Source organism: Oncorhynchus kisutch, unplaced genomic scaffold (assembly GCF_002021735.2).
Source record: "Oncorhynchus kisutch isolate 150728-3 unplaced genomic scaffold, Okis_V2 scaffold1450, whole genome shotgun sequence".
Lineage (NCBI taxonomy): Eukaryota > Metazoa > Chordata > Actinopteri > Salmoniformes > Salmonidae > Oncorhynchus > Oncorhynchus kisutch.
This window is the reverse complement of record NW_022263395.1, coordinates 101,234-114,428: the sequence shown is the minus strand read 5'-3', so window position 1 is coordinate 114,428 and position 13,195 is coordinate 101,234. Positions and strand designations below refer to the sequence as shown.

The 13,195-nt window shown below is 35.6% G+C and overlaps 1 protein-coding gene across 1 annotated transcript; it reads right to left on the bottom strand.

Annotated features, from left to right (window-relative positions):
- Positions 1-825: 825 nt before the first annotated feature.
- LOC116366331 (E3 ubiquitin-protein ligase TRIM47-like) lies at positions 826-3,003 on the bottom strand. Its single transcript, XM_031818519.1, has 2 exons — positions 2,329-3,003; positions 826-1,905 (listed from the first exon to the last, which is right to left on the bottom strand). The coding sequence occupies exons 1-2, from the start codon at positions 2,923-2,925 to the stop codon at positions 1,792-1,794; spliced, it is 711 nt and encodes a 236-aa protein (XP_031674379.1). The 5' UTR covers positions 2,926-3,003; the 3' UTR covers positions 826-1,791.
- Between the last annotated feature and the right edge of the window lie 10,192 nt (positions 3,004-13,195).

The window sequence follows — 13,195 nt, the reverse complement described above, 5'->3', positions numbered from 1 at the left end:
AGTAGCCTGTGTAAAGTTGCTAATAAACCGTCAATTCGTAACTCAATCCTCTGTCTGGACAATTGTTCCTTTATGATCTAGTCAGGTCATACACTACATTAAATACAACGTTAACTATGTATCATCGCCACATAACTTAGTCGAATTTAAAGACACCGTTACCCTTAGTAACGTCTGTTACACTGTAACTTACAGGCAGCCTCACATAAAAACCTATTTGGTTAACAAAGCTTTGATTATGACCAAAGTCTATAGTAGTGAAAACTCTCTCTCTCTATTGTCCTAACTTACCACACATTCACAGTTCACTGCCTCGACATGAATGTGTCCTGTCAGAGCCGTTTCCTGTCCGTTAACTGTTAACAGGCTCGAGCCACAGCTTAACCAATGAGCTACAAGGAGGACTGACAGTCACGAGCGGTGCAGCAGCCTCTGCAGCAGCAGCTTCCCCCGGGTCCTAGAGCCCGCCCCGTAAGACGGTTAAGATGCGATGGTTGACGGAGAGAAAATAAATCACAGAGAAAATATATTGACTGATATATTGAATTATTTAGGGAAGCTTTAGCTTTGGCTTTAATAAATTCTGAAAATACTTGAAAACCAAAAGAGAAAAGAATAGTAGCCCTCCTCAGGAACAACAAAACCCTCACAGACCAACTTCTTCTTCTATGATATAATGGAGGTCCTCAAACCAACGTTAAAGGTGCATGGCGCCACCTACTGTTCTGGAGTGTGTTCAATCATGGTTTACACCACTCTAAATCCTCCTACCTAACTCAGTACTTCTGAGTCCTACTAACTTCTAATAGACCCTCCCCATCCCCAAATCCCTTCCAAACTCCCCCAACCCCGTCCAACCCCAATGACACTTCAATCTTTCCCTCTCTTCAACATCCTGACAACAATATCACAACACATACAAGTCTTGATATGAACTCAACTAACCGATGACCCCGTGCATTGACTCTGTACCGGTTCCCATCTGTATATAGTCTGTTTTTAGTCTCACTATTGTTACTGCTGCTCTTTAATTACTTGTTACTTTAAGGTAAAAGGTATAAGGTAAAAACACCTGTTGTATTCAGCATTTCACTGTAAGGCAAAAACACCTGTTGTATTCAGCGCATGTGCCTAATAATAATATAATGATGATAATACTAAGTAACACCCTTCCAACTAACCCTACACTCATTAAAAACCCACTACCCCATTCCACTACAATGCAGACACCATGACAACGACCTGGGAGGACGGGACACCACCACTCAACACCCCCTGGAACTCTTCTGAAGTCAAATCTCATATGACCAAATACTTCTCTGGTTCTGAACTCTTCTCCACACCTTCTACCTCACTGAACTCTCCCTCATTCATTTCCATTTCACCTCCAGAACTCAGTCTGGGGCACGACTCTGTTTGCACTTGAATTATAACATTTGAAATGTCTCTATTAATTTGAAAATTATTGTTGTTTAATGTTTACTGTTCATTCATGATTGTTTATTATCTACTTCACTTGCTTTGGCATAGTAAAGATATGTTTCCCATGCCAATAAAGACCTTTGAATTGAATTGAGAGAGAAAGAGCTCCATATTAATGTATAGGGGACATGAGTCGTCATGGTTACTCATGGTTATGTGATGAGGCAGCCCAGTCGGTTACATGAACCAGTCTATTCTCTGAAAGGGGTCCAGACAGCCTGTTCCCAACAGTGGGGTCAGTGGGATTGGATAGGGGCCCCTCTCTCTCTCTCTCTGACTGGAGGGGAGAAGTGAAATGGTGTGTCTCCTCTAGTCACCAATACTCACCTTGAAAGACTTCACAGCCTGTTGGAGCTCCTTCAGCTCCTTCTCTCTCTCCTGGAATCTCTGCTGGACCTTCTGCTGACTCATCCCCAGCTGCCTCTGTGGAGAATCACTCTTCAATGAGCTATCAAGCTTTATTAGTCCAGTAGATCAATAGTATAGTAATGTGACATAGGACCCATAGAGAGGAAGGTCTACAATCCTGAGGAAGTCCCTTTACAATATTATATTATGTTGCTATGTGAATCATTATAGTTTTAATGGTAGGCCTACATGTATCAAGGGGTTGAGACTGAACTTTGGACTCATAAAAGGCCATTCAGAATGATAATAGTGTTTGACTTTAGAAAATGGTGATACATTTGTGGCAAACTCAATATACTCAAGGTTTGTGTTCATATTTGTGGATCCATTTCATATTGTATATAATATAATGATCTCATATTCAAACAGATTTAGTTCCTACTGTATCTTTAATTCTTTGTTTATCAGACAGTCACCAACAAGTTGTTCTGGTCTTACCTGTTTCTCAGTCCTCTCTGCTGCAGCTGACACTGTATCATGGCCTTTATGTTCATCCATCACACACAGCAGACAGATACACTGCTGATCGGTACGACAGTAAACCTCCAGCAGTTTGTCATGATGAGAGCAGATCTTCTCCTCTAGTTGTGCCGTGGCTTTGACCAGCTTGTGCTTCTTGAAAGCAGGAGATTCATAGTGAGGTTGGAGGTGAGTCTCACAGTAAGAGGCCAGACACGCCAGACAGGACATGAGGGCTTTCTGCTTTCTGGTCCCAGTGCAGACATCACACGCCACATCTCCAGGTCCAGCATAGCACAGAGCAGGAGGGGGAGCAGCCTGGAGTCCTGTCTTCCTCAGTTTCTCCACCAGCTCAGCCAACATGTTATTTTTCCTCATATTAGGCCTTGGAGTGAAGGTCTCTCTGCACTGAGGACAGCTATAGACCCCTTTCAGATCATCCTGATCCCAGCAGCCCTCAATACAGATTCTACAGTAATTGTGTCCACAGATAGTAGTGACCGGCTCCTTCAGTAGATCCAGACAGACAGAACAACAGAACTGGTCCTGGTCCAGCAGATCTCCCTGTTGAGCCATTTGGACGGTTGTTCACTCTCACACAGACAGACGACACAGAGACTCATATCAGTTTCGTTTCCACAGAAGAGAGTTTGTGAAGGGGAGGGATTTCCTGGTTCTGCCAGAGGGCTGGGGTTAGAGGGAGGGAAGGAGGGAGCGAGAGAGGGAGGGGTAGAGGAAGGGAGGGAGTGAGAGAGGGAGGGGTTAGAGGGAGAAGGAGTGAGTGAGAGAGGGAGGGGTTAGAGGAAGGGAAGGAGAGAGAGAAAACTGCAGGCAAAGTTGAGAAGGCCTTAGTTCCTAGGTTAGGACCCTTAATATGGAATAAATGAAATAGAGTGGTTAGAATATATAAAGGGTAACAGTTTCTATGAAGTACATATCTATAATGCTTTTAATGAAGGTTGTAAAGTCTTAAACTGATGTGCTGTGATACTAACTATAAGCCTCCATAATAACTCAGGAAATATAAAGTAAGGATATATACATCTATGATATACTGTAAGTAATGATATGTCTACTAGATGGTGTTCTATACTGTATGTAATGATATGTCTACTAGATGGTGTTCTATACTGTATGTAATGATATGTCTCTGTCTTCTAGATGGTGTTCTATACTGTATGTAATGATATGTCTTCTAGATGGTGTTCTATACTGTATGTAATGATATGTCTCTGTCTTCTAGATGGTGTTCTATACTGTATGTAATGATATGTCTTCTAGATGGTGTTCTATACTGTATGTAATGATATGTCTCTGTCTTCTAGATGGTGTTCTATACTGTATGTAATGATATGTCTTCTAGATGGTGTTCTATACTGTATGTAATGATATGTCTCTGTCTTCTAGATGGTGTTCTATACTGTATGTAATGATATGTCTCTGTCTACTAGATGGTGTTCTATACTGTATGTAATGATATGTCTCTGTCTACTAGATGGTGTTCTATACTGTATGTAATGATATGTCTCTGTCTTCTAGATGGTGTTCTATACTGTATGTAATGATATGTCTTCTAGATGGTGTTCTATACTGTATGTAATGATATGTCTCTGTCTTCTAGATGGTGTTCTATACTGTATGTAATGATATGTCTTCTAGATGGTGTTCTATACTGTATGTAATGATATGTCTTCTAGATGGTGTTCTATACTGTATGTAATGATATGTCTTCTAGATGGTGTTCTATACTGTATGTAATGATATGTCTTCTAGATGGTGTTCTATACTGTATGTAATGATATGTCTTCTAGATGGTGTTCTATACTGTATGTAATGATATGTCTTCTAGATGGTGTTCTATACTGTATGTAATGATATGTCTCTGTCTTCTAGATGGTGTTCTATACTGTATGTAATGATATGTCTTCTAGATGGTGTTCTATACTGTATGTAATGATATGTCTTCTAGATGGTGTTCTATACTGTATGTAATGATATGTCTTCTAGATGGTGTTCTATACTGTATGTAATGATATGTCTTCTAGATGGTGTTCTATACTGTATGTAATGATATGTCTTCTAGATGGTGTTCTATACTGTATGTAATGATATGTCTTCTAGATGGTGTTCTATACTGTATGTAATGATATGTCTTCTAGATGGTGTTCTATACTGTATGTAATGATATGTCTCTGTCTTCTAGATGGTGTTCTATACTGTATGTAATGATATGTCTTCTAGATGGTGTTCTATACTGTATGTAATGATATGTCTTCTAGATGGTGTTCTATACTGTATGTAATGATATGTCTCTGTCTTCTAGATGGTGTTCTATACTGTATGTAATGATATGTCTCTGTCTACTAGATGGTGTTCTATACTGTATGTAATGATATGTCTTCTAGATGGTGTTCTATACTGTATGTAATGATATGTCTCTGTCTTCTAGATGGTGTTCTATACTGTATGTAATGATATGTCTCTGTCTTCTAGATGGTGTTCTATACTGTATGTAATTATATGTCTCTGTCTTCTAGATGGTGTTCTATACTGTATGTAATGATATGTCTTCTAGATGGTGTTCTATACTGTATGTAATGATATGTCTCTGTCTTCTAGATGGTGTTCTATACTGTATGTAATGATATGTCTTCTAGATGGTGTTCTATACTGTATGTAATGATATGTCTCTGTCTTCTAGATGGTGTTCTATACTGTATGTAATGATATGTCTCTGTCTTCTAGATGGTGTTCTATACTGTATGTAATGATATGTCTTCTAGATGGTGTTCTATACTGTATGTAATGATATGTCTCTGTCTTCTAGATGGTGTTCTATACTGTATGTAATGATATGTCTTCTAGATGGTGTTCTATACTGTATGTAATGATATGTCTCTGTCTTCTAGATGGTGTTCTATACTGTATGTAATGATATGTCTTCTAGATGGTGTTCTATACTGTATGTAATGATATGTCTCTGTCTTCTAGATGGTGTTCTATACTGTATGTAATGATATGTCTTCTAGATGGTGTTCTATACTGTATGTAATGATATGTCTCTGTCTACTAGATGGTGTTCTATACTGTATGTAATGATATGTCTTCTAGATGGTGTTCTATACTGTATGTAATGATATGTCTTCTAGATGGTGTTCTATACTGTATGTAATGATATGTCTCTGTCTACTAGATGGTGTTCTATACTGTATGTAATGATATGTCTTCTAGATGGTGTTCTATACTGTATGTAATGATATGTCTTCTAGATGGTGTTCTATACTGTATGTAATGATATGTCTCTGTCTTCTAGATGGTGTTCTATACTGTATGTAATGATATGTCTCTGTCTTCTAGATGGTGTTCTATACTGTATGTAATGATATGTCTCTGTCTTCTAGATGGTGTTCTATACTGTATGTAATGATATGTCTCTGTCTTCTAGATGGTGTTCTATACTGTATGTAATGATATGTCTTCTAGATGGTGTTCTATACTGTATGTAATGATATGTCTTCTAGATGGTGTTCTATACTGTATGTAATGATATGTCTCTGTCTTCTAGATGGTGTTCTATACTGTATGTAATGATATGTCTTCTAGATGGTGTTCTATACTGTATGTAATGATATGTCTCTGTCTTCTAGATGGTGTTCTATACTGTATGTAATGATATGTCTTCTAGATGGTGTTCTATACTGTATGTAATGATATGTCTTCTAGATGGTGTTCTATACTGTATGTAATGATATGTCTCTGTCTTCTAGATGGTGTTCTATACTGTATGTAATGATATGTCTCTGTCTTCTAGATGGTGTTCTATACTGTATGTAATGATATGTCTTCTAGATGGTGTTCTATACTGTATGTAATGATATGTCTCTGTCTTCTAGATGGTGTTCTATACTGTATGTAATGATATGTCTTCTAGATGGTGTTCTATACTGTATGTAATGATATGTCTTCTAGATGGTGTTCTATACTGTATGTAATGATATGTCTCTGTCTACTAGATGGTGTTCTATACTGTATGTAATGATATGTCTTCTAGATGGTGTTCTATACTGTATGTAATGATATGTCTTCTAGATGGTGTTCTATACTGTATGTAATGATATGTCTTCTAGATGGTGTTCTATACTGTATGTAATGATATGTCTTCTAGATGGTGTTCTATACTGTATGTAATGATATGTCTCTGTCTTCTAGATGGTGTTCTATACTGTATGTAATGATATGTCTCTGTCTTCTAGATGGTGTTCTATAATGTATGTAATGATATGTCTACTAGATGGTGTTCTATACTGTATGTAATGATATGTCTCTGTCTTCTAGATGGTGTTCTATACTGTATGTAATGATATGTCTTCTAGATGGTGTTCTATACTGTATGTAATGATATGTCTCTGTCTTCTAGATGGTGTTCTATACTGTATGTAATGATATGTCTTCTAGATGGTGTTCTATACTGTATGTAATGATATGTCTCTGTCTTCTAGATGGTGTTCTATAATGGTATGTAATGATATTGCTACTAGATGGTGTTCTATACTGTATGTAATGATAGTCCTGTCTTCTAGATGGTGGTTCTAGACTGTATGTATGATATGTCTTCTGTCTACTAGGTGGTGTTCTATACTGTATGTAATGATATGCGTCCTTCTAGATGGTGTTCTATACTGGTATGTAATGATATGTCTCTGCTCCTAATGAGTGTTCTATACTGTATGTAATGAGATGTCTTCTAGATGGTGTTCTATACTGTATGTAATGATATGTCTACTAGATGGTGTTCTATACTGTATGTAATGATATGTATTCTAGATGGTGTTCTATACTGTATGTAAATGATATGTCTCTGGTCTTCTAGAATGTTTTTGGGGTTCTATACTGTATGTATGATATGTCTCTTCTTCTAGATGGTGTTCTATACTGTATGTAATGATAAATGTCGTCTAGATGGTGTTCTATACTGTATGTAGAGATTGTCTCTGTCTACTAGATGGTGTTCTATACTGTATGTAATGATATGTCTCTGTCTTCTAGATGGTGTTCTATAAGGTATGTAATGATATGTCTTCTAGATGGTGTTCTATACTGTATGTAATGATATGTCTTCTAGATGGTGTTCTATACTGTATGTAATGATGATGTCTTCTAGATGGGTTGTTCTATACTGTATGTAATGATATGTCTTCTAGATGGTGTTCTATACTGTATGTAATGATATGTCTCTTATACACATCTAGATGTGTTCTATACTGTATGTAATGATATGTCTTCTAGATGGTGTTCTATACTGTATGTAATGATAGTGTCTCTGTCTACTAGATCGTGTTCTATACTGTATGTATGAGATGTCTTCTAGATGGTGTTCTATACTGTATGTAATGATATGTCTTCTAGATGGTGTTCTATACTGTATGTAATGATATGTCTCTGTCTTCTAGATGGGGGTTCTATAATGTATGTAATGATATGTCTTCTAGATGGTGTTCTATACTGTATGTAATGATATGTCTCTGTCTACTAGATGGTGTTCTATACTGTATGTAATGATATGTCTCTGTCTTTTAGATGGTGTTCTATACTGTATGTAATGATATGTCTTCTAGATGGTGTTCTATACTGTATGTACTGATATGTCTTCTAGATGGTGTTCTATACTGTACGTAATGATATGTCTCTGTCTTCTAGATGGTGTTCTATACTGTATGTAATGATATGTCTCTGTCTTCTAGATGGTGTTCTATACTGTATGTAATGATATGTCTTCTAGATGGTGTTCTATACTGTATTTAATGATATGACCCTGTCTTCTAGATGGTGTTTCTATACTGTATGTAATGATATGTCTCTGTCTTCTAGATGGTGTTTCTATACTGTATGTAATGATATGTCTTCTAGATGGTGTTCTACACTGTATTTAATGATATGACCCTGTCTCTAGATGGTGTTCTATACTGTATGTAATGATATGTCTCTGTCTTCTAGATGGTGTTCTATACTGTATGTAATGATATGTCTCTGTCTTCTAGATGGTGTTCTATACTGTATGTAATGATATGTCTTCTAGATGGTGTTCTATACTGTATGTAATGATATGTCTACTAGATGTGTTCTATACTGTATGTAATGATATGTCTCTGTCTTCTAGATGATGTTCTTATACTGTATGTAATGATATGTCTCTAGATGGTGTTCTATACTGTATATAATGATATGTCTCTGTCTTCTAGATGGTGTTCTATACTGTATGTAATGATATGTCTTCTAGATGTGATTCTATACTGTATGTAATGATATGTCTTCTAGATGGTGTTCTATACTGTATGTAATGATATGTCTCTGTCTTCTAGATGGTGTTCTATACTGTATGTAATGATATGTCCCTGTCTTCTAGATGGTGTTCTATACTGTATGTAATGATATGTCTTCTAGATGGTGTTCTATACTGTATGTAATGATATGTCTTCTAGATGGTGTTCTATACTGTATGTAATGATATGTCTCTGTCTTCTAGATGGTGTTCTATACTGTATGTAATGATATGTCCTCTGTCTTCTAGATGGTGTTCTATACTGTATGTAATGATATGTCTCTGTCTTCTAGATGGTGTTCTATAATGTATGTTAATGATATGTTCTACTAGATGGGGTGTCTATACTCTGTATGTAATGATATGTGCTCTGTCTTCTAGATGGTGGTTCTATACTGTATGTAATGATTATGTCTCTGTCTACGAGGTGGTGTTCTATACTGTATGTAATGATATGTCTTCCTAGAATGGGGTTCTATACTGTAATGTAATGATATGTCTCTGTCTCCTAGAATGATGTTCTATACTGTATGTAAAATGATATGTTCTATCTAGATGCGTGTTCTATACTGTATGTATGATATGTCTAACTAGATGGTGTCTATACGGTATGTAATGATATGTATTCTAGATGGTGTTCTATACTTGTAATGTAATGGATATGTCCTCTGTCTTCTAGATGGTGTTCTATACTGTATGTAATGATATGTCTCTGTCTTCTAGATGGTGTTCTATACTGTATGTAATGATATGTCTTCTAGATGGTGTTCTATACTGTATGTAATGATATGTCTTCTAGATGGTGTTCTATACTGTATGTAATGATATGTCTTCTAGATGGTGTTCTATACTGTATGTAATGATATGTCTTCTAGATGGTGTTCTATACTGTATGTAATGATATGTCTTCTAGATGGTGTTCTATACTGTATGTAATGATATGTCTCTGTCTACTAGATCGTGTTCTATACTGTATGTAATGATATGTCTTCTAGATGGTGTTCTATACTGTATGTAATGATATGTCTTCTAGATGGTGTTCTATACTGTATGTAATGATATGTCTCTGTCTTCTAGATGGTGTTCTATAAGGTATGTAATGATATGTCTTCTAGATGGTGTTCTATACTGTATGTAATGATATGTCTCTGTCTTCTAGATGGTGTTCTATAATGTTGTAATGATATGTCTTCTAGATGGTGTTCTATACTGTATGTAATGATATGTCCTCTGTCTACTAGATGGTGTTCTATACTGTATGTAATGATCTGTCTCTGTCTTCTAGATGGTGTTCTATACTGTATGTAATGATATGTCTCTGTCTACTAGATGGTGTTCTATACTGTATGTAATGATATGTCTCTGTCTTCTAATGGTGTTCTATACTGTATGTAATGATTGTCTTCTAGATGGTGTTCTTATACTGTATGTAATGATATGTCTCTGTCTTCTAGATGGTGTTCTATACTGTATGTAATGATATGTCTTCTAGATGGTGGTTCTCATACTGTATGTAATATATGTCTCTGTCTTCTGGATGGTGTTCTATACTGTATGTAATGATATGTGCTCTGTCTTTTAGATGGTGTTCTATACTGGTATTAATGATATGTCTTCTAGATGGTGTTCTATACTGTATGTACTGATATGTCTTCTAGATGTGTATAAGAGACAGTCTATACTGTATGTAATGATATGTCTCTGTCTTCTAGATGGTGTTCTATACTGTATGTAATGATATGTCTCTGTCTTCTAGATGCGTGTTCTATACTGTATGTAATGATATGTCTTCTAGATGGTGTTCTATACTGTATTTATGATATGACCCTGTCTTCTAGATGGTGTTCTATACTGTATGTAATGATATGTCTCTGTCTTCTAGATGGTGTTCTATAATGTATGTAATGATATGTCTTCTAGATGGTGTTCTATACTGTATGTAATGATATGTCTCTGTCTACTAGATGGTGTTCTATACTGTATGTAATGATCTGTCTCTGTCTTCTAGATGGTGTTCTATACTGTATGTAATGATATGTCCTCTGTCTACTAGATGGTGTTCTATACTGTATGTAATGATATGTCTCTGTCTTCTAGATGGTGTTCTATACTGTATGTAATGATATGTCTTCTAGATGGTGTTCTATACTGTATGTAATGATATGTCTCTGTCTTCTAGATGGTGGTTCTATACTGTATGTAATGATTATGTCTTTCTAGATGGTGTTCTATACTGTATGTAATGATATGTCTCTGTCTTCTAGATGGTGTTCTATACTGTATGTAATGATATGTCTCTGTCTTCTAGATGGTGTTCTATACTGTATGTAATGATATGTCTTCTAGATGGTGTTCTATACTGTATGTAATGATATGTCTTCTAGATGGTGTTCTATACTGTATGTAATGATATGTCTCTGTCTTCTAGATGGTGTTCTATACTGTATGTAATGATATGTCCTGTCTTCTAGATGGTGTTCTATACTGTATGTAATGATATGTCTTCTAGATGGTGTTCTATACTGTATGTAATGATATGTCTTCTAGATGGTGTTCTATACTGTATGTAATGATATGTCTCTGTCTTCTAGATGGTGTTCTATACTGTATGTAATGATATGTCTTCTAGATGGTGTTCTATACTTATGTAATGATATGTCTTCTAGATGGTGTTCTATACTGTATGTAATGATATGTCTTCTAGATGGTGTTCTATACTGTATGTAATGATATGTCTCTGTCTTCTAGATGGTGTTCTATACTGTATGTAATGATATGTCTTCTAGATGGTGTTCTATACTGTATATAATGATATGTCTCTGTCTTCTAGATGGTGTTCTATACTGTATGTAATGATATGTCTTCTAGATGGTGTTCTATACTGTATATAATGATATGTCTCTTATACACATCTAGATGGGTTCTATACTGTATGTAATGATATGTCTCTGTCTTCTAGATGGTGTTCTATACTGTATGTAATGATATGTCTTCTAGATGGTGTTCTATACTGTATGTAATGATATGTCTCTGTCTTCTAGATGGTGTTCTATACTGTATGTAATGATATGTCTTCTAGATGGTGTTCTATACTGTATTAATGATATGTCTCTGTCTTCTAGATGGTGTTCTATACTGTATGTAATGATATGTCTTCTAGATGGTGTTCTATACTGTATGTAATGATATGTCTTCTAGATGGTGTTCTATACTGTATGTAATGATATGTCTTCTCTAGATGGTGTTCTATACTGTATGTAATGATATGTCCCTGTCTTCTAGATGGTGTTCTATACTGTATGTAATGATATGTCTTCTAGATGGTGTTCTATACTGTATGTAATGATATGTCTTCTAGATGGTGTTCTATACTGTATGTAATGATATGTCTCTGTCTCTAGATGGTGTTCTATACTGTATGTAATGATATGTCTTCTAGATGGTGTTCTATACTGTATGTAATGATATGTCTTCTAGATGGTGTTCTATACTGTATGTAATGATATGTCTCTGTCTTCTAGATGGTGTTCTATACTGTATGTAATGATATGTCTTCTAGATGGTGTTCTATACTGTATGTAATGATATGTCTCTGTCTTCTAGATGGTGTTCTATACTGTATGTAATGATATGTCTTCTAGATGGTGTTCTATACTGTATGTAATGATATGTCTTCTAGATGGTGTTCTATACTGTATGTAATGATATGTCTTCTAGATGGTGTTCTATACTGTATGTAATGATATGTCTACTAGATGGTGTTCTATACTGTATGTAATGATATGTCTTGTAGATGGTGTTCTATACTGTATGTAATGATATGTCTACTAGATGGTGTTCTATACTGTATGTAATGATATGTCTTCTAGATGGTGTTCTATACTGTATGTAATGATATGTCTCTGTCTTCTAGATGGTGTTCTATACTGTATGTAATGATATGTCTTCTAGATGGTGTTCTATACTGTATGTAATGATATGTCTTCTAGATGGTGTTCTATACTGTATGTAATGATATGTCTCTGTCTACTAGATGGTGTTCTATACTTTATGTAATGATATGTCTCTGTCTACTAGATGGTGTTCTATACTGTATGTAATGATATGTCTACTAGATGGTGTTCTATACTGTATGTAATGATATGTCTCTGTCTTCTAGATGGTGTTCTATACTGTATGTAATGATATGTCTTCTAGATGGTGTTCTATACTGTATGTAATGATATGTCTCTGTCTTCTAGATGGTGTTCTATACTGTATGTAATGATATGTCTCTGTCTTTTAGATGGTGTTCTATACTGTATGTAATGATATGTCTTCTAGATGGTGTTCTATACTGTATGTACTGATATGTCTTCTAGATGGTGTTCTATACTGTATGTAATGATATGTCTCTGTCTTCTAGATGGTGTTCTATACTGTATGTAATGATATGTCTCTGTCTTCTAGATGGTGTTCTATACTGTATGTAATGATATGTCTTCTAGATGGTGTTCTATACTGTATTTAATGATATGACCCTGTCTT